General features: G+C 37.3%; 1 protein-coding gene across 4 annotated transcripts in view; it reads right to left on the bottom strand.

The window, feature by feature from the left end:
• FKTN (fukutin) overlaps positions 1-25,511 on the bottom strand; it is a 97,567-nt gene that overhangs the window by 44,142 nt on the left and 27,914 nt on the right. For all 4 annotated transcript variants that reach the window (XM_019454284.2, XM_019454286.2, XM_019454285.2 and 1 more), the window contains exons 4-9: positions 24,096-24,299; positions 17,210-17,487; positions 16,422-16,554; positions 9,318-9,447; positions 4,380-4,513; positions 2,724-2,851 (exon numbers count right to left, since the gene is read on the bottom strand). In XM_019454284.2, the coding sequence (XP_019309829.2) occupies positions 2,724-2,851; positions 4,380-4,513; positions 9,318-9,447; positions 16,422-16,554; positions 17,210-17,487; positions 24,096-24,299 (1,007 nt within the window). The remainder of the gene's footprint in view (positions 1-2,723; positions 2,852-4,379; positions 4,514-9,317; positions 9,448-16,421; positions 16,555-17,209; positions 17,488-24,095; positions 24,300-25,511) is intronic.

The following is a 25,511-nucleotide window of genomic DNA, read 5'->3' as shown; positions in this document are numbered from 1 at the left end:
TTAGCTTTAAGAGTTTTTTTCCTCTAGGAATAGTGCTGGTGAAAATACTATAGTTCCTTCAAGTAAATAGTGCTGAAAAGAATGAAAATGGCATATGGCTGGGGGAATCTTCCAAAGAAACTACTCTACACAGCCATCCCTGTTCTTTTCTCTGCCTTTTAAGGTCACAGTAACAGGATAGAAAATCTGGGACTCACACCATCTGTCCAGACAGTTCCATCACTGCTCATTTCTCTTGTTAAATAATCAGAACATTTCACACTTCCCAAACACTGCTACCATAAAGAGCAGCTAAAGCAGAATGAAAGAAGCTCTTTCTATGCAGAAATGTAGCGGTTAGAAATGAAGAGTTCTTTTGAAGTTTGTGGGTTTCAGACCATGTTAGTGAGAAGAAAGAAGTTTATGCCCCCAAAGGAAATCTAAGAATAACAGAATTATACTACTGGCTCTAGAAATTACCTTTCTTTGAAAAAAGGTGACATTCTCATATGAGTTCTCTATGAATATGAAAGATTTGGCAGTTTAATATTGACTAATCTGTCAATTTCTCATAAGACTAAGAAGAGAAATAGTTTTCTTTACCACCACTACAACTGCTACTCCTAGAAGTATTAATAATAGTAGTAATTAATAATAATTAATAATAGCTATTAATAATAGCAATAATAATTACTTGGCACTCGGGACATCCTTAATTCTCTTCAAACCCCCCTTTTTTGTGTATTAACTCGCCTAATCCTTAACACCATTCTATGTAGCAATTTCTGTTATTATTCCCATTTTACACTTGAGGAAACTTAGGCACAGAGAGGTTAACTAACTTGCCCAAGGTCATAAAGCTGGTAAAGTATAAAGCTGGGATTCAAAAGCAACCAGACTGGCTCCATCTCCTCAATTTCTAGGCTATACTATTTTACAGTTTTTAAAGAAGCCTCTAAATTATACATTAAATTCAGCTTCATCATATTTTGAATAAAAAAACTATAGCTGAATGTCATAAACACCCCCATTCACCTAACCACAAGTGAGAATGTCAGTTATATGTTAACTTATTAATTTGTCTTATAATCAGAGCTTTAACCCAGAATGAATGTGTTGTTATCATAAAGCAAAATATTTTTTTATATTAAGTACAAGTTTCAAGAATATGCACCAGGGTCAATGTCAATTTGGGGAGACTTTACAACTTTGAGAAAAAGGTTTGGATTACTCTCAAACCGCCAGAATTTAAGCTTATGTGAAAACTCCTGGACTTCAAATAAAGATTCAGCACTCCCAAGAGGGTGTGTCAACACACCCAGGAGAAAGCAGTCTGAATACGGCATTTCTCTTCTGTGCTACAGAACATTCCCCACTCTGCCCAATGGATCAAATTTATTCAAAGTTAGAAGCTCCAATCTGAGTGGTAAGTGAGGCAAATTTATGCTTCTGCTCATATAACTACCATAGTAATGACGGCAATGATAATAATCACATTAGTAATCATAATATTACTAATAAACAGTAGCAGTCATAATCACCATTTGCTGATAACTTAGTAAGTGCTAAGCATTATGCCAAGTGCCTCATATGTCAGGTGTATTAGGGGGACAGTGGGGAGTGGTGGTTAAAGAGATGGATGGACCGTGTGGTCTTGAACAAAGAACTCACAATTTCAGCGCCTCACAGAATACCTACCTCCTAAGATTATTTTGATGATTAGATGTGTTAACACATGTGCAATGTTTATAACAGTCAAACACACAGGAGTACTACCCAAACTTAAGAGACTAGGAGATTAATGTTCAGAAAAGCTAAAGACCACACATGGGTTAGGGTGCAGCTAAGGTCTCCCAGGTCGGCCTGACTCCAAAGACCAACTCTTTGGGAGCTCGTTCCCCTTCATTTGCGCTTCTCTCTCTCTCTTTCAGAATTGAGAATAGGTCGATTGCATCACAAAGGAGAGCATAGTTACTCTACTGTCATTTTTGTCTTTTCTCATCAAAGTTTTACTATGGCAGCATTAAAAAAAAATGTTAAAAATGTCAATCTAACATACTGTACTCCATCAATTCTGAGACATTTCCCCCCACCCAAATTTTTCCATCTGTGAGTCATGTGTTTTAGAATTATAATTGGCAGTATTTTTCTTTTCTTAGTAGCGCATAAAATAATAGTGCATCTTACAATCTATATCATCTTACATTTGACAAAATATGGCAGCTGTTAAGCTCAAGGAGTATCCTTGAAGGATTAGCCCTCAGTTTATACTGAAGGCACATTCCAGAGCTTGCCCAGCATGGTGGCCTCAGCGCAGCTCAGTCACAATTTTCTCACTTAAACTTCACCTTGACGATCTCCTTCTTACTGACTGTTAACCAATTTCCATCAAATTAACAAGCTCCTATAACTCTAAAAGCCTATCAGTGTTTTGGCTAAGGCTCTGGGCTTAGTTTTTGTGTTCCTTGTTTTGGTTTTCCCTTTCTGATGACTCAAGGACTTCTAATCATAATGACTATTTGGACTGAGGTCCCATCCCATGGGCACTTCCTCCTCTTACACTGTCCTTATAAGTAGTTCATACTTTTTCAAACATAACTGGGCTTTATGGGTAAACTGAGAAAGTATTAGCTAATAGCGAAGCCTTGACATTCTCTTGTTTTTCATTTTCAGTTACTTCCTTATTTCTACCTTCTGAAGTTATCTCTAAGAGCCCCTTTTATAAGTACTTATCTGGTTCATACTTAAATTTTTTTCCCGTTTTGGCCTGAGTGCCTCCATTCCACATATGGTCAGTCTCTTCATAGAAGAAAAAAATGTCGAGTTTTACATCATCTTTTCCCTGGAAAGATAGTTCCAAGCTGTCCTCTACCTAAGGGGAAGATGAAAACCTTCATAGACTGTAATGAAGGAACATATTTTCTTTAAAAAAAAAAAAAAAAAAAAGATTGTGTTTTATAGAGAGAGAATATTGATTGTAAGAGAACATGTTTCTTCAAGCCAAACACCTCTGAAATTGGGATTTATTGGTAGCGTACCATCATTTGATTTCTTTCTTAAATGCATATAAAATAATGTTGCTTCTTACAATTAAAGACAACTCAAAGTAAATGACTTACAGTAGCCAATTACCACTCTGCACAACATCCTGTTCCTGAGCCCTTTTCTGACTAAAGAAGGAAAGGAACCAAAGAAAAATGATTCCCTTTAATAACCAAGTAAAACTATTAGGAAATAAGTCTCTCATCAGAATCAATAATGAGTACTTAAGTAAACATGGCATCATAGAAATTCATATACAGCCCATAAATCATTACACTATGTACATGAAAAGAGGAAGAAATAAAAGTTAAAGATACAAAGAATTCTGGGAGCATTTCCCTAAAGAAACTTAATCTACAAATAATTATGTTCCCATTAGACTTGGTGCATCTGTCCGTTATGGCACTAATCACATAATTATTATGTGTTTTTCCCCCAATTAGACAGTGAACTCCTGAAGGTAAGTACCATAACGTATGCATCTTTGGGTCCCAGGTGCAGAGCACAGGGCCAGGGATAAAGTGAGTGTTGAGTAAACATTCTCTGTACACCTAGAGTTCTCCTGCTTTGACTGTGACCTCTGGAAAATATTTTACTAAATTTTTTAATAAACTAGAATAATTATGATGGAAAAAGTAATTTTTCAGTGACTAACCATACTTCTACTTGCTTCCCAGGACAACACCTCCCTGGGAACAAGCAAATTAAGAGTAAGATGTTTGAAGAAAAAAAAAAAAAAAGAAGTAAGACATTTGCAAGGAATCATGGGCTTAGAGCATAGAAATCAAATTGTCTAAAAGGAGATTTCATGTAAGTCATGATGACCTATTCCTAGCTGAACTCTGAGAAAATTGCTATGACCCAGAACCTATGAAATAAATATGAAATTCAAGTAGTATTTGAAATGATTCTGTATTTCTAACCCTTAGCCACCAAAGGACCATTTCATGTTGATAATAATAGAATGCCTAAGGGAACATGAAATTAAAGGATTCATGAGAAACAACATAACATCAGGTAAGGTAGGTGGAATTCTTAATTTTTGCATTAATTTTATATTATCTGGTACATTAATTATATGTTATATTGTTATCTAATATAATGGCAATAAAATCATCTGCAAGAGTTCAAGATCCTTTTCTCCTTCTCAATGTCAGTAGAAAGACAGATTTTCTAGTTTTCCTTAAATAGTGCGGAAAGTCACATAACAAGCTTCTGCTGAACTCATCCTGGCTAATACTGAATGATCAAATGATATATGCAACATTCTTAACCGGTTATCTCTGAGCTGTTTAATATAAATTCTACTTTTGAAAAGACATGTTCCTTACGAAGTAAAGAAGATTTTTATTACTGACCTTCCCAAATTTGTGTTTGAGTGGAAGTCCTACATCCTGAAATGCTGAAATAATATCAGATTTATAATCTTGTATAAAAATTCCTAGGTCAACATCTTTACTATAAGGAATAATGTTGCATTGCCGATACCATCCTAAAAATAAAAAAAAAGAGAAACAAGAACATTTTTTAAAAACTTAAATTAAGAAAAAATTAGTCACAACTGTATGATGTTTTTAAGAATGGATTTTATTTCATAAGATTAGACTTAGAGTGCTTTACCAAAATTGTTTTAAAAAATTAAATCTGTGGTTATAGAAGCCACTTGTTGAAGAACCTTTTTCTTTCCTTCCTTCCTTCCTTCCTTCCTTCCTTCCTTCCTTCCTTCCTTCCTTCTTCATTCATTTTTACTGGCCTGAGCACTCATCATCCTCAGAAACTTTCATGATGTATTTTAATTTCTAAATAAGCTATTGGCTTTAATAATGTTACCTGGGCCATCCATTAAAAAAAAATTAAGTTACTTTTGAGAATTTTGATCAGAAACCCCTAATAATGAAGGCTGCCTTTAAGGTATGCTAAAAAATATAATTTAATTCTTTTGCTTAACCAGTATCCCTTCTCTGAGCTGTAATTTGTAGAACTTAACAGCTCTGAACAGCTTGTGTTTGATGGGTCATATAAAAAACAGCAGTATCAGGGGCGCCTGGGCGGCTCAGTCGGTTGAGCATCCAACTCTTGGTTTCGGCTCAAGTCATGATCTCACAGTTTCATGGGTTTCATGGGCACTGATGGTACACAGCCTGCTTGGGATTCTCTCTGTCTCTCCGCCCCTCCCTGACTCACACTGTCTCTGTCTCTCAAAATAAATAAATCAACTAAAAAAAAAAAAAACAGAGCAGCATCATCCTCAATTTTCAGCACACTGACAATATCAAAAATATTTCTAGGTAAAAACTGAGAGCTTTTTCCCTGAGATCAGGAACATGACAGGGATGCCCACTCTCAGCGCTGTTGTTTAACATAGTGTTGGAAGTTCTAGCATCAGCAATCAGACAACAAAAGTAAATCAAAGGCATCAAAATTGGCAAAGATGAAGTCAAGCTTTCACTTTTTGCAGATGACATGATACTATACATGGAAAATCCGATAGACTCCACCAAAAGTCTGCTAGAACTGATACATGAATTCAGCAAAGTTGCAGGATACAAAATCAATGTACAGAAATCAGTTGCATTCTTATACACTAACAATGAAGCAACAGAAAGACAAATAAAGAAACTGATCCCATTCACAATTGCACCAAGAAGCATAAAATACCTAGGAATAAATCTAACCAAAGATGTAAAAGATCTGTATGCTGAAAACTATAGAAAGCTTATGAAGGTAATTGAAGAAGATACAAAGAAATGGAAAGACATTCCCTGCTCATGCATTGGAAGAATAAATATTGTCAAAATGTCAATACTACCCAAAGCTATCTACCCATTCAATGCAATCCCAATCAAAACTGCACCAGCATTCTTCTCGAAACTAGAACAAACAATCCTAAAATTCATATGGAACCACAAAAGGCTCCAAATAGCCAAAGTCATTTTGAAGAAGAAGACCAAAGCATGAGGCATCACAATCCCAGACTTTAGCCTCTACTACAAAGCTGTAATCATCAAGACAGCATGGTATTGGCATAAAAACATACACATAGACCAATGGAATAGAATAGAAACTCCAGAACTAGACCCACAAACATATGGCCAACTAATCTTTGACAAAGCAGGAAAGAACATCCAATGGAAAAAAGACAATCTCTTTAACAAATGGTGCTGGGAGAACTGGACAGCAACATGCAGAAGGTTGAAACTAGACCACTTTCTCACACCATTCACAAAAATAAACTCAAAATGGATAAAGGACCTGAATGTGAGACAGGAAACCATCAAAACCCTAGAGGAGAAAGCAGGAAAAGACCTTTCTGACCTCAGCCGTAGCAATCTCTTACTTGCCACATCCCCAAAGGCAAGGGAATTAAAAGCAAAAATGAACTACTGGGACCTTATGAAGAGAAAAAGCTTCTGCACAGCAAAGGAAACAACCAACAAAACTAAAAGGCAACCAACGGAATGGGAAAAGATATTTGCAAATGACATATCGGACAAAGGGCTAGTATACAAAATCTATAAAGAGCTCACCAAACTCCACACCTGAAAAACAAATAACCCAGTGAAGAAATGGGCAGAAAACATGAATAGACACTTCTCTAAAGAAGACATCTGGATGGCCAACAGGCACATGAAAAGATGCTCAACGTCGCTCCTCATCAGGGAAATACAAATCAAAACCACACTCAGATATCACCTCACGCCAGTCAGAGTGGCCAAAATGAAGAAATCAGGAGACTATAGATGCTGGAGAGGATGTGGAGAAACGGGAACCCTCTTGCACTGTTTGTGGGAATGCAAACTGGTGCAGCCCCTCTGGAAAACAGTGTGGAGGTTCCTCAAAAAATTAAAAATAGACCTACCCTATGACCCAGCAATAGCACTGCTAGGAATTTACCCAAGGGATACAGGAGTACTGATGCATAGGGGCACTTGTACCCCAATGTTTATAGCAGCACTCTCAACAATAGCCAAATTATGGAAACAGCCAAAATGTCCATCAACTGATGAATGGATAAAGAAATTGTGGTTCATATACACAATGGAGTACTACGTGGCAATGAGAAAGAATGAAATATGGCCCTTTGTAGCAACGTGGATGGAACTAGAGAGTGTGATGCTAAGTGAAATAAGCCATACAGAGAAAGACAGATACCATATGTTTTCACTCTTATGTGGATCTGAGAAACTTAACAGAAATCCATGGGGGAGAGGAAGGAAAAAAAAAAAAAGGTTAGAGTGGGAGAGAGCCAAAGCATAAGAGACTCTTAAAAACTGAGAACAAACTGAGGGTTGATGGGGGGTGGGAGGGAGGGAGGGTGGGTGATGGGTATTGAGGAGGGCAACTTTTGGGATGAGCACTGGGTGTTGTATGGAAACCAATTTGACAATAAATTTCATATATTGAAAAAAAATAAAAAATAAATAAAAAAATATATTTCTAGGTATATTTACTATGTATCTACTTCTTAATTAGGTGCTATAATACTGTTCTAAAAAACCAAAACCTTACTACTACTAAGCGCTCTTGGATCTCCCCTAGTATCTTTCTAATTCTTTCATCCAAATTATTCAGAAAGTAAATAAATGTTTACAACTGTCTTTACAGGCACTGCTATTGGGCAGTACTATTTGGAATTCTAAACTTTAATTTCATTGAACCATAGATCTAAATATCTAGGATGGGGTCTATCTCTAGGTTGAGAAAAATCTATACTCCACATCTAGCAAAGAAACATAAACTCTTAAAAATGGAAGGCTCCTTAAATATCATCTAATCCAACTCCCTCATTTTGCTCCTAAATGAAGAAAATCATGGGGCTAAAAATGCAAAACAAATCATGACAAGTGATTAAGAGGTATTTCTGATGACATCATCTATAACACAATCTTGCTTCAAAAAGTTAAACCTTAAAGCATATATCACATAAATGTGTGAGATGTACTCTCTTTTTCTTGGCTACTCTTAGTGCAAGCTCCTTGCCAGAAAGAACCATGTGAATTTCCACAGAGCCTAACAGATAGCCTAATCATATATCCCAGTTTGTGTCTATCATACCAACATGACTACTAATGGCACTCCTTTTCACTCTCAAGAGTCTCTTGGACAATAAATTATATAGTAACACTATAAAAACGGGAGCAGAATTGGGGCGCCTGGGCAGGCTCAGTTAGCTAAGTGTCTGACTTCAGCTCAGGTCATGATCTGACAGCTCATGAGTTCAAGCCCACATCAGGCTCTGTGCTGACAGCTCGGAGCCTGGAGCCTGCTTCAGATTCTGTATCTCCCTCTCTCTCTGACCCTCCCCCACTCATGCTCTGTCTCTCTCTCAAAAATAAACATTAAAAAAAAATTTTTTTAATAATTAAAAACAGGAGCAGAATTAATTTCTGTACAAATAAAGTTATAATCAAAGAATACAGTTACAACCAACTACAGTTATAAACAAGTGAATAAAAACAATTAAAACTTAAGGTTTTAAATAATTCTAAATTCCAAAGGGGTTTGATCCAATGTATCGTGGAAAGAGACCCATAAATGTTTCTTAGGTTCTAACAGCAACTTGCCTGAGGACTCTAGAAAAGTCTACATTTCCCATCTGAGAATGAACAGAATGTGGTAAGGCAGTGATGCCCAACCAGTAATACTATCAGTGACTTGGAAAAGATTTGTGGGAATACCTTATGCTATATCCTTTAGCCCTCCTCTCATTTGTGTGGTGTAGGTAAAGAAACAGAACAGTTAAGCGTCCAACTTCAGCTCAGGTCATAATCTCACAGTTCATGAGTTCGAGCCCTGCGTCGGGCTCTGTGCTGACAGATCAGAGCCTGAAGCCTGCTTCAGATTCTGTGTCTCCCTCTCTCTCTCTATCCCTCCCCTGCTCATGCTCTTTCTCTCTCAAAAATAAATAAACATTAAAAAAAGTTTTTTTTTTAAAGAAACAGAATAGAGGGTTTTTTTTTTTTTTAAAAGGCAGAACAATCTTTAGGATAGAAATAATAAAATGCTAACCTAAGGATTACCTGGAGATCAAACACAGTCTACCCATTCTGATATAAATTTTATACATGGCTTACAGTTTTTGGTAAACACAACATGGCCTTCCTAACTCTTTTATGTTTCTGAAATTAATGTCTTTAAAGAAATCAATAAATTCCTGTTCCATGCACTACGCCTATTCTGTCTATAAATATGACACTTCAAATATTACTGATGTTGTGTCATCTCAAACAATCATCCCTAAAGGCAAAGAGGATGAAATGACAAAAAGACAAATGTAAAGCAACAAAGAATTTTACCTAGACAAGTTCCACTGCTCAGCCAGAACCGGACTCCCAATTTCTTTAACGTTCTGGCTGCTAGCTGCAACAATTCCTTTGCACTCTTCCGAAAGGCCATGGCTTCCACGGTGTTATCATCAAGGTACTGCTACAGATAGAACAGTCAACTATTACAGCCATTTCTAAATTGCTAGAAATATTTCGGTGACATCTAAATTAAATTTGGAAATTAACCCCATATTATAAATTTTTCTGTTATAAAAAATCCAGTTTCAGAGTTCCTTGTTACTTGCACATTTATTTTATAAGACCACAGGAGCAGATTCTTCGAAAGACAAGTAAAAGGGGAAGAAGTATAACCAGGATTCCCAAAGGATGAGACTTAAACCTTCATCCACTCCCTCCTCCACATCACAATTTAGCAGACTAGGCAGTTAGGAGAAAAGAAGACTAATTCTGAGAGCTAAAAGCATATCTGAACAAAATGCATTCAGCGACGTTCTCATGATTCATGGATTCAATTGGTCTTTTGAGACTGCAGAGTGTAGTAGAAAGAGCCTGGGATTTTGAATCAGATTATCCGTGTTTAGGTCTAGCCCCTCTTCTTCTCAGCTGTGATGCTGGGCATCTCACCTCAGAAGAGAACACAAGCTCTATGAGGAAAGTGACTTCATTTTATCACTTTATCTCCAGTGCCTGATGAGCAAGGGAATGAGAGAACAAACCTCTCTTATATATAGTTTCCTCACCAGTAACTTGAAGGATAATAATTATACTTTGCAGGACTGCTGTGAAGATTTGATAAGACAATGGATGACAGAAAAATGTCTCATAAACTATGAAGTTCTATACAAATGTCATCATGATCATTTACTTGGCCATGCTTTTCTAAGTTTCTTCATTTTTAGACTATTCTAGACTGAGGAAAACACTATAAATTCTTCAGTGATGCTTCACTACCTATGGGTCAAAATGGAAACTTCTTGGCGTAGCAGAAAAGGACATTTGTGTTCTGGTTCCTGTCCACTGGTCCAGCCTCATCTCTACCTTCCTCACACTTCATAATACAGCAGTAACTTCTAACTCCCCCAATATACCACAACTTTTTGAGCCTCCATGTCTTTATACATACTAATTCTTTTATCTGAAATGCTCCTGACCAACAAAATCTTTTAGGTCTGTGTTCCACCCTTTGAGAAACATTCCCTGATTTTCCCAGGAAGATGTATGTATTTATTCTACCAGTACTGCCCTTTTGTTCAACATTTGAGGGGAAAAAAATGTATTTGTCCTAGAGACAAAGAAAAATGAATCTGTTCAATGAGTTATAATAGTTACCATGTGTAAATACTTTGACTATAATTCTTATCATATTTAATTCACATTTTTTATTTTATTTATGTTTCCTCTGCTAGGCTATAAAGATGGTTCCTGGAGGGCACATACTAAATCTCCCCACCACTGTAGATACAAATTTAGAATCGTGCCTGGCACATAATATGTGAACATCACATAGTGGAAAATGGGTAAATGAATAAATGAATACGACCCTCCTACACTAACCCTGCCTATAATATCCTGTAATATCCTGTCATTCTTTCATAATATAACAGGAGAAAATATGGTTCCTGGAGGGACTCTTGGGGTTTTTTTTTTTAACTTTATTTATTTATTTTGAGAGACAGCGAGCAAGAGTGGGGAGAGGTGGAGGAGAAGGAGACAGTGAGAGAGAGGGAGAGAGGGAGAGAGGGAGGGAGGGAGAGAGAGAAAGAGAGAGAGAGAGAGAGAGAGAGAGAGAGAGAGAGAGGATCTTAAGCAGGCTTCATGCTCTGTAGGGAGCCTGACACAGGGCTTGATCTCACCATCGTGAGATCATGGCCCGAGCCGGTATCAAGAGTTGGCTGCTAAACTGACTGAACCACCCAGGCGCCCTGGGACTCTAGGGATCTTAAGAAAAAAGTGTCTCTAGGAAGAAAGTGGGCTCCCAGAAGATAAATTGCCTTCTCCAGAACATACAAATTATACAGGATCCCTTCAAGATGAAAAGATCTTCAGAGTCCTAGCTTCCCTTAGAACATATAACTGGAGGAGTACCTGGGTAGCTCAGTTTTGGGCGTCTGACTTCGGCTCAGGTCATGATCTCACGGCTCATGAGTTCGAGCCCTGTGTTGGACTGTGCTGACAGCTCAGAGCCTGGAACCTGCTTCTGTGTCTCCTTCTCCCTCTGCCCCTCCCCTGCTCACACATGCTCTCTCTCTCTCAAAAAGAAATAAACATTTAAAAAATTTTTTAACAATGACTGGAATGAGGGCACATGTTCTTACCCTTGGTGTGGTGGGAAAGACTGGAGACCCAGGTTTTAGTGAATGCTCAGCCAGTAATGACTGTGTAGCACACAAAACTGAAACCTCATTTTTTTTTTTTAATCTGTTAAAGGCAAATACTTGCCTTATTTCACAGAGTGACTATAAGGGTCAAACTAAATAATAGACATGAAAACTCTGTGATTGATAAAAAACGTTACCCTGATAGTTATGTCCTACTGAGGCTGCCTCCTGCATGGACATACTCCCACCTCTGACGTACCTTTCCTAACATGACATTCCCAGAAACTCCATTTCTTAGAATTGACTCTCATATGTAATAAAGTGTATACACTTATCAACCTTTTGCATCTGTTATGGATTTTAAAAATTAGAGTATGCATAATCTTTTCCGCTTAAAAAAAATCTTATATCAATCTTGGGCTTACCACGCCTCTGGAAAAAGACAAAATCCCAATTTAAATATCATGTCCATTTGATCTTTGCCATTCAGGCAACCTTTCCACAAACCTTCCCCCCAAGTATAGACTGAAAGTAACATGACAGAAGCTATCCACTCGTTTTATAGATGAGGAAATTAAGGCTCAGAAATTTGCCCAAAGTCTCATAAAAAAATTAGTAGTTGGAGGAGGATAATATAGCTTTGTAGATATTTCTAGGCCAGGTGTCCAGATATTTCCATGTTTCCCTCTGGTTTTTCACTGGAATTCAACAGACTAGACTGGAACTCATTAATTACTTTTTGATGGTTACTGCTGAAACAAATCAAGTTGAGGAAAATGTAAATTATCCTATTTCTAAACTTCTTGGTAGATTTGAGAAAATAATTAAAAGTAAGTAAGTCAAGAGAACACTTCCCATTCTCTTCCCCCTCCCTTCCTGAACTATTCACTATTAGAACCATTAGGTAAGGCAGAGCAAGAAAATGCATATGAGTGGCCGGTGTCAGAGCCTGAGCAAGTGATAAGAGAACCACATGGAGGGAGGTGTCCAGTGCTGGGAGTCAGAGCCTGAGCAGTTTGAGAAGTATGTCCGTAGATGGGGGCAGCCCAGTAGGAGATTATTAACACTCAAGCAGGGTGAGGACAGCATCCATGTGGGAGACAGGACAGAAGCAATGACAGGAGACTAAACAAGTAAGCAAATATATTAAGAATAACAGGAGTTATGTTTCTTACTATTTGAGAAGGGAGTCACAAATAAGAAAATAAACCCTATGATGTTTAACTGAAACATAAAGTAGTTGGCTGGTGGTATCAATGTGAATTCATGGATCTTGATAGATGGATATAGAAATAAATAGAAATAAATACATACCCACACACACACAGTCACTCAGAGGGTCTGTGTGCAACAAAACCCAAGTAGCAATGAGCACACCTGGCATCCAAACCTTCGCTTGTTTATTTATTTAATTATTTATTTAGAGAGCAAGAACGTGAGCAGGGGAGGGGCAGAGAGAGGGAGAGACAGAATTCCAAGCAGGCTCTGCACTGTCAGTGCAGAGCCCTACATGGGGTTTGATCACATGAATGCTGAGATCATGGCCTGGGCTGAGATTAAGAGTTGGACACTTAATCAACTGAGCCACCCAGGTGCCCCCAAACCTTCACTTCTAAAAGGAACCAGGACTTAAAGAAATGGCTGATTCCATGTGTGTGGCAGGGAAATTACAAGATGAACCTAGAGCACCTGTGGCAAAGAGCAAGCAAGTGCTCAAAAACTGATGAAGACATGTCAAAATGACAGAAGCCATCATGAAGGGGTTCCCACTGGCCAAATATGAATCAATTTGAAGATAATGAAAATAATGAATGTAGTGAATAAAATACAATGCAGTAAATAAAATAGGAAACTATGAGTTCATACTGATATAGACAAATAAATTAAAAGACTGATGATGAGCGGCACCTGGGTGGTTAAGTCAGTTGAGCGTTTGACTCTTGATTTTGGCTCAGGTCACGATCCCAGTGTCATGCGATCAGGGCCCTGCCTTGGTTTCCACGCTGAGCATGGAGCCTGCTTAGGATTCTGTCTCTGTACCTCTTTCCCTCTTCCCCACTTGCACGCTCTCTCTCTAAAATAAAATTGAAAAAAAGATTGATGATGACACTGACAATATTTTCATAGTTTTAAAGTACCTTCATGCCAAATTTCTATTAATGACAAAGGGAAAAACAGAAACTTCACAGGGTTGAAGCTAGCAGACAGCACTTTAATCAAGTGATCAATGTAACATAGCAGTAATGGGACAAATCACAACCACGCAGCACCTGATAGGATGTAATGAGAAGAGCACAGAATCACTTGTGGTGTTCCTACTACAGGTGTATAACCTGAATCTAACATGAGGAGAAACAGACAAACCTCTAGATGAGGGACAATTTACAAAACATCTGCCTGTAATCTTCAAAAGCATCAATCATAAAACTTTAAAAAGGACTATCAAACCATTTCAGACTGAAGGAGACTGAAGAGATGAAAAAATTAAATACAACATGTGATTCTGAATCCTTTTATTATAATTTATTCTGAACTGAATTCTTTTATCACAAAAGCTATTTCTGGGGAAATTAGCAAAACTTGAATGGGGATTAGAATGGTGATCTAACACCCTGATTTCTGTATTAAGACAATGTAGGACAATGTTTTTGTTTGGGGAAAATACTAAATTATTTGAGGTTGTGGGGTATATGGTCGACAACTTACTCCCAAATGGTTCAGGAAAAATATTTATTTGTATTTATTTACCACTTTTCTGAAAGTTTAAGTATGTTTCCAGAAAAAAAAATGTTAAAAATAGAAAGTTAGAAGGTTGTTTTATGAGTTCTGTGAGATTAGTTCACGGTTTACTTTACACCAGGCATTGTATTTAAGATTGTTTGGCGCCATCAAGTGTTCAAAGTTATATATGTTCACTTTAATTTGAAAACGGGACCTTGGTTCTAATAGTAAGAAATAATGAAGAATGAAACATTTAAGAGAATAAGAATAAAAGAGTTATCAACTTAATTAGGCACCCTAAATCAGTAATACCAATACAATAACAAAAGAGAAAAGCAGATTAGAAATCACAAGTATATCTTGCTGCAAGTGAAGGGACACAAATAATGTAATTAAGAATGAATACAAAGTTCCACCTGATTTTACTATAAATATAAACCTCCAACGGGATGGTAGTCTTGCTATGTGATGGTGCTTTAAACACCAAAACTACGAGGCTATATATGATAAGCTGATAAGCCTTATGAGCATCTGCCATCCACATTCTTTACTCAAAAGCTGATTGAAGGCTTGTGCTGAAAATTTCAAAAGCAAGAATGAAAACACGTAATTAAAAAACCTGATGCCATCCTAATGATGTACCAATATTTTGAAGCATTTTACATTTTACATTGCCTTCTCACAAAGATCGACAAAATCAGTCTGGGCAAACACTTGCTAGGGAATGGAGAAGTCCTAATAAGTGTCCTTAGAAAATTCATTTGATTCAGATGAGCACCTTATTCTCCAAACATTTTTCCAAATTATAGGATCTTTTCTTTGTGCCAGATGCTGCTCTAGATATTGGGGCTACAGAAGTGAACAAGAAGCCTGCCATCAAGAAGTTCACATAATCTAGCAGGGGGACAAGACATACACTCGCAATTCACTGTGGGAAGTGCTCTGACAGAGGTGGCAACCAGAGCAAACTCCCTTAAGGCAAGAAGAGCGAGTGGTCAAGCTCAGGCAGCAGACTGCATCTCCTCTGCTTCCTGTTACTTCCTTCGTGGTAGGGGTATGATGCTCAGCACTTGTCGACTACAGTAGATTCGTCCACATAGTTTTCCAGCTTGTCATCCATGAAGCTGACTGGGTATGTTTCACAGCTCACAATTACAGATTTAAGGAGACTGGGCTGGGAAGACCCACCAGGAAGGCTGTCAGGCCTTGGTCCCAGGGACCAGCACCACCTACCAGAAAAATCTTGCATTTGCGGGTGCGGGGCACTTAGCCAGCGATTATACAGCTGGTACTTCGTCTCCTCATTCTATTCCTGTCCATGTGTCTACACCTTTCTTAGAAGGGAACACCAGAAAATAAAGGGCAAGTGGAAGGATCGGGGTACCAAAACCCCACCATAAATTCTGACTGGTTTCACTGTATTTCTGTTTTAAGTCATCTCTCAGAGCTGAAACTTCATGCCTCTCAAAATCATCTTTACATCCCCAGGGTCAGCAGAGTTCCTGGGAAAACAGCTTTCAATAAGTGTTTATTGAATTGAAAGCGAGAGCAGCAGAATAAAGCAAAGTTCAAAAAGCACTGGTCTCTGCATAGCATTTACCTTCAAAACCTTCATAAACACAGAACATTCATATGCAATGCCAGCCCTCTGAGAAAAACTGCATTTTCCGTGAAACCTTTCCCAAATCTACATGGTCCATCTTCTACAGTGGCTTCATCCAATGGGGGGAGGGGGGGCTTTAAGAATGCACCACCTTTGATAGTGTTTATGGGGTATCCTAACTGAAAGCAGAGGCCAGTGCTAAACCTACCAGAGCCTACCCCAATAAAATAACGTCTCCATAAACATCACACCATTCAACTAGGAGAGAAATCGTTTCTTACGGTTAATGTTTACTCTCCTTAAAAAAAAAAAAATTCAAATAAAGCAATCTAGAAGAAAAACAATGAATCAAAAAAGATGTTTTCTTACCTATTTACTATAGGTCCCTTCATTTCCTACCCCTCCCTGGAAACATTAAAAATAAACACACCTCTTCTAATTTAAAAAGTACAATATTTGATTACTTCTAACCTGAAAAAATGCTCGAGCTTCCTTATACCTACACTCAATAAACCGAGAGTGTGGTATTTCTTCTAGAAAGTGCACTGGATCTTTCGGGATGAGAACTTCGAGTCCATCAACAGTAATTTGTTGTAACTCTGGCCTGAAAACAAAAGTGAGGATTTCTTATTAGGACTTAACCCAGAAAGCTGGCAGCCTCTTCAAAAACACACGACATAAGCAAAAAAGCTAAACATCAAGCATATTTTCCTCAGTTACCACTTTTTAAGATCTACTCTCTCAGCACCTGTCAAATATACAATGCAGCACTGTTAGCTATAGTCACCACAATGTCCATTACATCCCCAGAACTTACTTATCTTATAACTGGAAGTTTGTACCTTTTGACAATTTTTACTATGTAAGCATATATCCATGAACATACTTTCTCCTGTGTTTGCACATTTTATGAATATAATCAAGAGTTGTATTATTTTACACATTGCTTCTGTCACTCAACATTGTGGGATTCATCTACGTTGTTACACAGAGCACTAATCCATTCATGTCCCTGCTCTACAATACTTCACGGTATGAATACACAAAGTCTGGGGGCATTAAAAACAATGTTTCTAGTATTTCGCATGCGTATTTCCTAGCACGCATGTGCATGAGTTTCTTGCTGTTGGGTATTTACATTTCAAAACTGATTTTGTGTGAATTACATGTTAGGTTTAATTACAAAATGTAGGAAAAGAGTAAGAATTCATGAGTGGACAATACAGGTTTCAGAACTCCCCTTTACCTCCTGAATTTACCTGTCAAAAGCTCCAGGATAACGGCCAAACTGTAACTTTCGAAAAGGAACAAATTTCCGGTCCACGCGTCCTTTGAGTCGTAAATGGCCGTGCCAGAGGTAGTTGCCACTCCTCTCATGAAAGACCACCAAGTGGATGGCATGATTAGCCAATCTGCAGATGTAGTGCAGGGGAATTTCGGTTCCAGAAAGTGAGTCTATTCCATCCAGCCGGGGGTCTTTGCTCTCAACCTTTAGGCACTGAAAGCCCATATTTTCAGCTGTCCGAAACCAGCCCTCCTAAAACCAAAGAAACATCAAGCTTAAATATTTAAAATCAAACACTGGTAGTAGCAAAACTAAATGGATTCTTACACTGAGTCAAGCCATACACATATTTTGCTAATCTCCTCTTTGCCCAAAGATTTCAAACTAAGGGTGGCAAGTGGGGAAGGTGGTGGTGGGAGAATAAGGAGAATATCAAAAAGGGAAACTACGTAGCTCAGCACACATGTTCAAAGACACCCTTTATGAACATGAATATCAATTTCTTCCTTGGGGGGAATGCTCATTTTAGTGTTCTGTGGTTAGCATCTATAAGGCAAATGTTAATGTAAGGATAGCACTTAAAATAAAACTTGTAATTTTCAATTTAACTTCTATTAATTTCTATCTTCAAATGTGCTTCAAAAGGGTGGTACTTTCTTCTCATACTTTGTATCCCAACGCCTTAAACTGCTACTATAATAGAAGTCCATCACGATGCAAACCATCAGAAAACAGACGAAGGCATTTTCCAATATCATTAGTTATAGTATAAATCTCATGTAGTAAAATTAATCTATATGGTAGATTTTTAGTCCTAAGATCAACAACCAGTGCTATGGATGATTAAGCAGCATAAATTATTGAGAACACCTGAGATTTTAATAGCAGGCTTTGTAATTTCCAAGGAACTTTAATAAACATTATTGCATTTACATGACATCTATCGTATAAAATAAGTAGCATAGGTATGATAGATTAAAAAACAGACTCATAGAAGCCTTAAAAAAAAAAAAAACAATAACAGGCAGAGCCACTGCCAGTACTTAGGTCTTATGCAACCAAATCCAAGGTCCTTTCCATTCTTAATACTACCTCTCTAGTCTCTATTTATATAATGTGTATGAAGCTCATTCGCATTCATTATCTCATCTGATGCCCCCAGAATCTACTTGAGGTCATCAAGGAAGATATTATTATACCTAGTCTACAGTTAAGGAAAACAAACTTCTAGGTGGTAATATCAGATTTTAACATTATTAAATTAAGGAGCTGTGTCTGTAAGTTTGTCTTAAAAGCCACAGCATTCATAAACATTCTTCAAGAGTACTTTATTCACATCACTTACTACTGTTGAATGCTATCTGGATTAGCTGTATCCTCACCCATGATCTTATAGCAGACATAGACCCCTATCGTAGTATTGATTATACTGCTTTTTAATTGTTTAAACTCCATCAATAAACTGCAAGTTCCTCAACCATAGGGATCAACAGAGTGACTAGTACCCAGCAGGTGCTCAATAGATATTTGTTGTTACTAGTGTTTATACTCTTATACGAGAGGAAGTGTTAATTCGGTAGAGAATGCTAACAGCAATGACAACTGTCCTCTCCTTTATGGATATAGAACTAAACTGTGCCCTAGTCAAAGGAATTTGACTAGGAAATATCCTATAGGAAATACAGGATATAGGAATCCTATATTTAGCAATATAAATAAATATAAATCCTATATTTAGGAATATAAATATAGGAAATATCCTATAACAGTTCCAAGCCTGGCTTTACAATCTTCATAAAATCTTTCATGCGTTCCCTCTTACGTCTGCATCTAGGGAAGCAAAGAACTCCAAGGTGGAAAAACCGTTTACACAAATGAAACAGCCTATATCCCTAAATCTCTAGAGAAAAGTCATCCAGAAATATCTCTGACCAAGAATATCCACACTGTACTTAGGTAAAGACAATTACTCCTTTCTTGTGCTAAATCAACGAGATTTTAGGGATGTTTTTTAATAGCATCTAATGCAACTTACCCTCGTTAATGCAATTTCACCTTAATTCTCCCTATATTAGATCAACTATGGCACTCCTCTTTTTCCTTTTCTCATTTGGTCTGCTAAGAGGTGGAAAGTACTGACTGAGAGTGAGAGTAGCCAATTCAGAGACGGAATCCATGGTGCAGGATGAAAGAAATGCATGATAAGTTGGTAAATCCAGGAAAAATTTAAAAGGCCAGCCAGACCTTGAAGGGGAATCAGACCCTGGGTTGTGGGAAGAAAGACTGACAGACAAAATAGGAGGAACTCTGAAACGGCTTATCTTATAATCGTGAGAGAAAAGTCAGAACAAAGTAGTTGCTCTGATCAAACAGAGCAAAGGCCTAGGTCAAGGCTGTACTGCACAAATCTACTTCCAGTTGCCTTTGGCAGTCGTTTGTTCACTTTATTGTCATGGTAATAATAAGGAATAATTACATGCAACTTATGTCTACAATAATTAGATCTAGTGTTCTAGATCTAACCTTTGGGAGAAGGTTTAGGGAGGACAGGGAGAAGGTTGAGGGAGGTTTAGGGTTTGGGAAGGCTCTATGTGATGTCATATGTATAAAAGGACAAACGTGAACCTGTGTGCTTATTCTGGGTACTGCTGACCTTCTGCTTCTTCCACTGACTGTGGTCATATTAGTGTTGCCAATTGTAGCTTATTTCCTTTCTTCTAAAGTACTGGTCCTCAAAGCCAGTGTTACTGTATCCAAGAGTCATTTAAAAAAATTGTGGGCATATTTTTGACTACCATAATGATTGAGGAAGACACAACTGGCATTTAGAGGCATAGGCCAAGAATACTAGACACCCTAAAATCCAAAATATGAAAATCTGCCTTGTGTCCTGAGTAATTTCAAATGTTCTATCAGATAGTCCCGTAGTGAAAACCTTAATCGTAATCATCTGAGACCTCTACTTCCCAGGAATACAATAGCCATGTTAAAGGGGAGACAATTTTACTTTTTTGTTGTTGGAAGCTTGCTCACTATTTTAAAAAACCACATTACTAACAATATCATTCATAATATGACTGTATATTTGAAGCTACTTGCATTCAATGATCTAACCGAAAAGTGCAACCATCTGAATTACTTCATTATGTTTTCCAGTGTAGTCATGACTGAGCATTTATATGCTGAAATACACATTTTCCTTTTATTTCTAATTTATATTATAGTTAAGACATTATATTGATTTAGGGGATTATGTATATAGGCAGGGTATAATTTCTATAAACCTCATTTGGGGAAAATAAAGGAACACTATAAAATACTCTTTGTAGAAAAGGTTTATAAGCTTTGTAGTCTTTTTCTATGTCGATTCCTAGTCCAGTAGGAATGGCTAACAAATACTGACGTTTAGGAGTCAGTCAGTGAAAAGGTTGGCATAGCCTTACCAACCTTATGCTGAAAGTCACCAGTTTATGAAACACGGCCATAACAAAAAGCTTCCAACTGGTTTTCAGTTGGAACTGAACAAAGAGCAATTAACCTTGCAGAAAGCCTGTGTCATGAAAACCAAATAAAACAAATAACCATAACAAAAAATAAACACCCACAAGGGATTTAGAAAAACAAAATGTAGCAGGGGGCAAAAAAACTAAACAGAAAATAAAAAACATGACAATCTACAGAGCAAAAAAGACAAAACTGTACCCATGAAACAAGAACGCTATTATAAGAAACAAGCATACACAAAACTTTTTTAAAAATATAAAAATTTTGAGCAAGAATATGATAAAAATCAATGGCATTGTTAAAGATTTTGTTTAAAAGTAGAACAGTTAGAAAAAGATGAACAATCATACAGCAAAGATAAGAAAATGAGAGAGTCAATTCTAGAGGTCCAACAGCCAAGAAATAAAAAATTCTTTCTTTCAGAAAGAAAGAACACTTTTATTCAATACTATCCTGGAGGGGTTCCTATCTAAATCAATAACTACCTAAATCAATAACACAAGAAAAAGAAATTAGGTGTAAGGGTTAGAAAGGAAGAGACTAAATTGCCTTTTTATGCAGAAAATACAACCAATCGCATTCAAAGAGAGAAAAGGAAAGAGAAGGTGGGAAAGGGGGTGAGAAAGGGAGAATGGGAGGAAGAGACTTTGGACTTTATCTGTAGAGTGCAGAGTTCAGAACAGTAGCTGGGAAATAGGATGCAGCATTTCCATCTACCTATAGTAATGAATTGGAAAAGGAAGAGGAAAAATATCCACATTACCCACACACCGTCCCCACCCCACACAAAACTATGAGATAGCAAGGAGTAAATCTTATCAGAAATGTGCAAAATCCAGGGCGCCTGGATGGCTCAGTCAGTTAAGCATCTGACTTCAACTCAGGTCATGATCTCCCGGTTCGTGAGTTTGAGCCCCGGGCCAGGCTCTGTGCTGACAGCTCAGAGCCTGGAACCTGCTTCAGATTCTGTATCTCCCTCTCTCTCTGCCCCTACCCACTCAACCTCTGTCTCTGTCTCTCTCTCAAAAATAAATAAACATTAAAAAAAAATTTTTTTTAATGTGCAAAATCTGTAAGAAAAATTACAATATTCTAACAAAGCTCATCAAAGGACACTTGAATTAAACGAGGTATATTTATGTTCATGGATAAGAAATGTTAATATTTTAACAATATCTAGAAACCTTTCATGCTTTTGCTTTCTCAGACTAGCCTGGATGATGAAAGAGACACGAGGTCCAGGGACTCCACTGCCCCATCTGCCAGCCAGCCGTCCTGAAGAAGCAGAGCTGCCTAGCTGACTGGAAGTTGAGCTTAGCTGAGACTAGAAGAGCTGCCCAGCTAAATGCTACCCAAATCACTGTCACAGAATCATGAAATGACACAAATGATTGTTGTTTAAGCCACTAACTTTAGTGTGATTGGTTACACAGCAGAAGCTAACTGCTGCATAAGTCAAATTAGAAATCAAACATGCAAGTAAAAAAGAAACATTTTCAGATATGCAAGGTTTCAGCCTCCCATTCATCCGTTCTCAGAAAGGAATTCCTAAAATGTTGTGAAGGGGTTTACAGAACAATATATGCGCAGCACATCAGTCTGTAGTAAGGCAAAATGAGCAAAAGCTCTGGAAGGGATGTCTCTAAGGGAAAAGAAATGGAACTGAGAGATTACCTGATGTGTTGGATTATAAAACATAGTTTTATGTTTCTGTTACAGAGTTTATACATAGGTTATTGATACACAGAAAACCAGCAAACAAAACAGGAGAAGAAAGTTGTATAAGGAATATGATGAGATTAAACTAGGTAGCATCTAGGTGATTATACATTCATAAGGTCAACACTGACTACTAATTTAACTACAAAATGTGATTAATGATGATGGGAGAAGAGAGTGTGTATGTGCGTGTAAATGGAGGCAGAAGAGATCATCAGTTAAGTTCTTATTATTCATAACGTAAGTAGGAAGTATTTAAAAAAGCAGAAGCAGAAAATTTCATCTGTAAATGAGAAGATAAAGCAGGTAGAAAGAGGTGAAAGTGGTTGACTCTACAAGGGGAAGTAAGGGGTGAAGAGAGAAGAGCAGACTGCTCTTCTTCCTTATGAGTTCTGCATCACCATCTGACTTTTAACACAGTAGTCTAATTAAAAATAAATATTAAATTGAAAATACCACATCCTAACTTTTCCATAAGTTTAAGTATTTTCAAACTATAAAACTGGGAAGAAAGAAAAAAAAAACATGCCAGCAAAAATCAGGTACTTATGTGGACACTTCATCTGTTTCATCACTGGCATCATTGCCTGGAAAGAACCACAGGTCAGAAAAAAGTCAGAGCTCAGTCTCGGCGGCCCTGTGGGAAAGCCCAGAGCAATCAAGAGACCGTGCAGCTTACATTGCTTTCCCACCGTCGTCCTGGGACATAAGCCTACCTATCCGGGTTGAAGGCGACTGAACAGATCCCACGGCAGAGTTAGTGCACACTTACCATGGGTGGCTGACTAGCTAGTTAAGTTCATTTAATCTGGTGCTAATTTTCTTACTCTTACTTGGATAATTCCTCAGAATGAAAAACAGTGAACTTGGGTGGTTAGAGGTATTGCAGATAAAGAAGGAAGCAGATTTTTGGCATGTTTGGTTGACTTTTGCCTTGTAACCACTAAGCAGGATGAAAACAGAAGCTTGAATTTTTTGGATACGCTTAAGAAGCACACTCCATTTGAGTATCAAACCATACTGCACACTTACAAAGAGGAAAGAACAGTGCTGTAGACTAGTGATATTGCCTTCATGTATACCTTATTTAGCAGATACTGAAAGTTCATCACCAAATCCCTTTCTACTTGCCTGCCTACACTGATGGAAGTGCTAAATAGCTCTTTTTAGCCTCCTTCACAACAAGAAGACATATGAGTCTAGTTCTGAACAATGAGCTGGAAGCTGTTTACCAGATGCTTCTGAGAAAATTTTTGCTTCAAAGGACGCATTGCATCACCATCCTTTCCTCTCATCTTACTGCCTTGAACATGGATATGATGCCTCAGAACCAGGACAGCTGTCTTGCAATGATGAGAAAAATGAAGAAAGAACTTCAATAATGCCAGCCCTGACATAGTGGGCAGCTGAACTAATGTCAACAGCACCAATCTTTCAAAGTCTTGTTACACAAGAAAAATAAGCCGCCTATTTGCTTAGGACATTATTGTCTCCTGTTACTTATAGCTGAAAATACTCCCAATACAATTTATGAAAAGTTTTAAAGATTTTTTTGAAATGTTTTACATTTTAACTGGTTTAATCCCATACTATTTTGTAAAAGACACAGTCTGTTATCTGAAAGCAAATCATCTTACCTCATTCTTCCACAGGTGATACCGCAGTGCAAATGCAGTAAAGTCTCTTGGAACACAGAAAAACTTGCATTCTGAAGTGGAGCCATGAGAAATATTTTTGACTTGTTCAAAGTCTTTATTAATCAATTCCAGAATCAAAGGATCGATAAGGAACACTGGTACATTTTGGCTGGATGTTAGCATAACAAATTTTTTAACTGCACGCTGTTTGAGAAGAAAAGAATCCCCTTTATTCTTCTCAACCAATACAACAATTTACCTTATTAAATTTTTATTCATTAATTTTATAAGAATATATAGAAGGTTTACTCAATAGATACCATGCTTATTACTATATTCAACAAATAAGCAAATAAATAATACATGTTCCCTGCTCTTAAGGTGTACACAATTGACTGAGGAACATGAACAAATATGTATAATGCAAGGTAAAATACTCTCTAATAAAAATGTATGCAACAGCTACTAAGTAACTGTACATCAAAAGAATAACAAAATCTTCATTAGAGGAAGTCTATCTGAGATGGAAACTTTGGGCTTACAAATTATTCCCTTGGTATTAGCTACAACTTTTTGAGCCAAAGTGGAAGAGGAAATACCAGATCTGTCAGATTTTAAAAATCAGTCATGTCAACCTTTTCAAATTCAAAATCAATCGTATGTACCATTTTTCTTCATATTTGTTATACTGTTTAATAATGCTTATAAGCAAAAGAGTCAAACTAAAATATCTTGCCTGCTTGACTATTCCCATATATAGTTTGATTTTCTAATAATATTTTAATATTTTATTTTTAAAAATTTTTTTAATTTACATTTATTTATTTTTGAGAGACAGAGAGAGAGGGCACAAGTAGGGAGGGGCAGAGAGAGAATGAGACACAGAATCCAAAGCAGGCTCCAGGCTCCGAGCTGTCAGCACAGAGCCCAAAGCGGGGCTTGAACTCACAATCATGAGATCATGACCTGAGCCAAAGTCGGATGCTTAACCAACTGAGCCACCCAGGTGCCCCAATATTGTAATATTTTAAAATAGAATTCTTTTGGGCAATGAGTAGAGTCCCCTACTGAAAAAACAAATTTCAAAATTACAAGGGAAACACAATAATCACACTCAAGAGTAAGTAGCACCAAGGGCAGCAAAGATCGATAGAATAACAGCATTGCTTAAAAGCATACTTTAATGGAAGTAACAAGGATTTCAAAGGGATGTATGCCCATCAGAAAGGTGCCTCATAGAATTAAGGGTAAACTCTTATTCCCCAAATCTGAAGAAATATGCGAAAACATAAATAAGATAATAAATAAATAACGATATTAAGACTTTTAAGGATAGGAAAAAAAATGAGATAAAGCTAGGAATAAGTCTCTTACCACTTGTTTTTAAGGCAGAGTATGCAAATACCAAGACTACAA

Source organism: Panthera pardus, unplaced genomic scaffold, assembly GCF_024362965.1.
Source record: "Panthera pardus isolate Hobbes unplaced genomic scaffold, ASM2436296v1 HiC_scaffold_20, whole genome shotgun sequence".
Taxonomy (NCBI): Eukaryota; Metazoa; Chordata; class Mammalia; order Carnivora; family Felidae; genus Panthera; species Panthera pardus.
The sequence above is the reverse complement of the archived record's forward strand: the minus strand, read 5'-3'. Positions and strand labels throughout refer to the sequence as shown.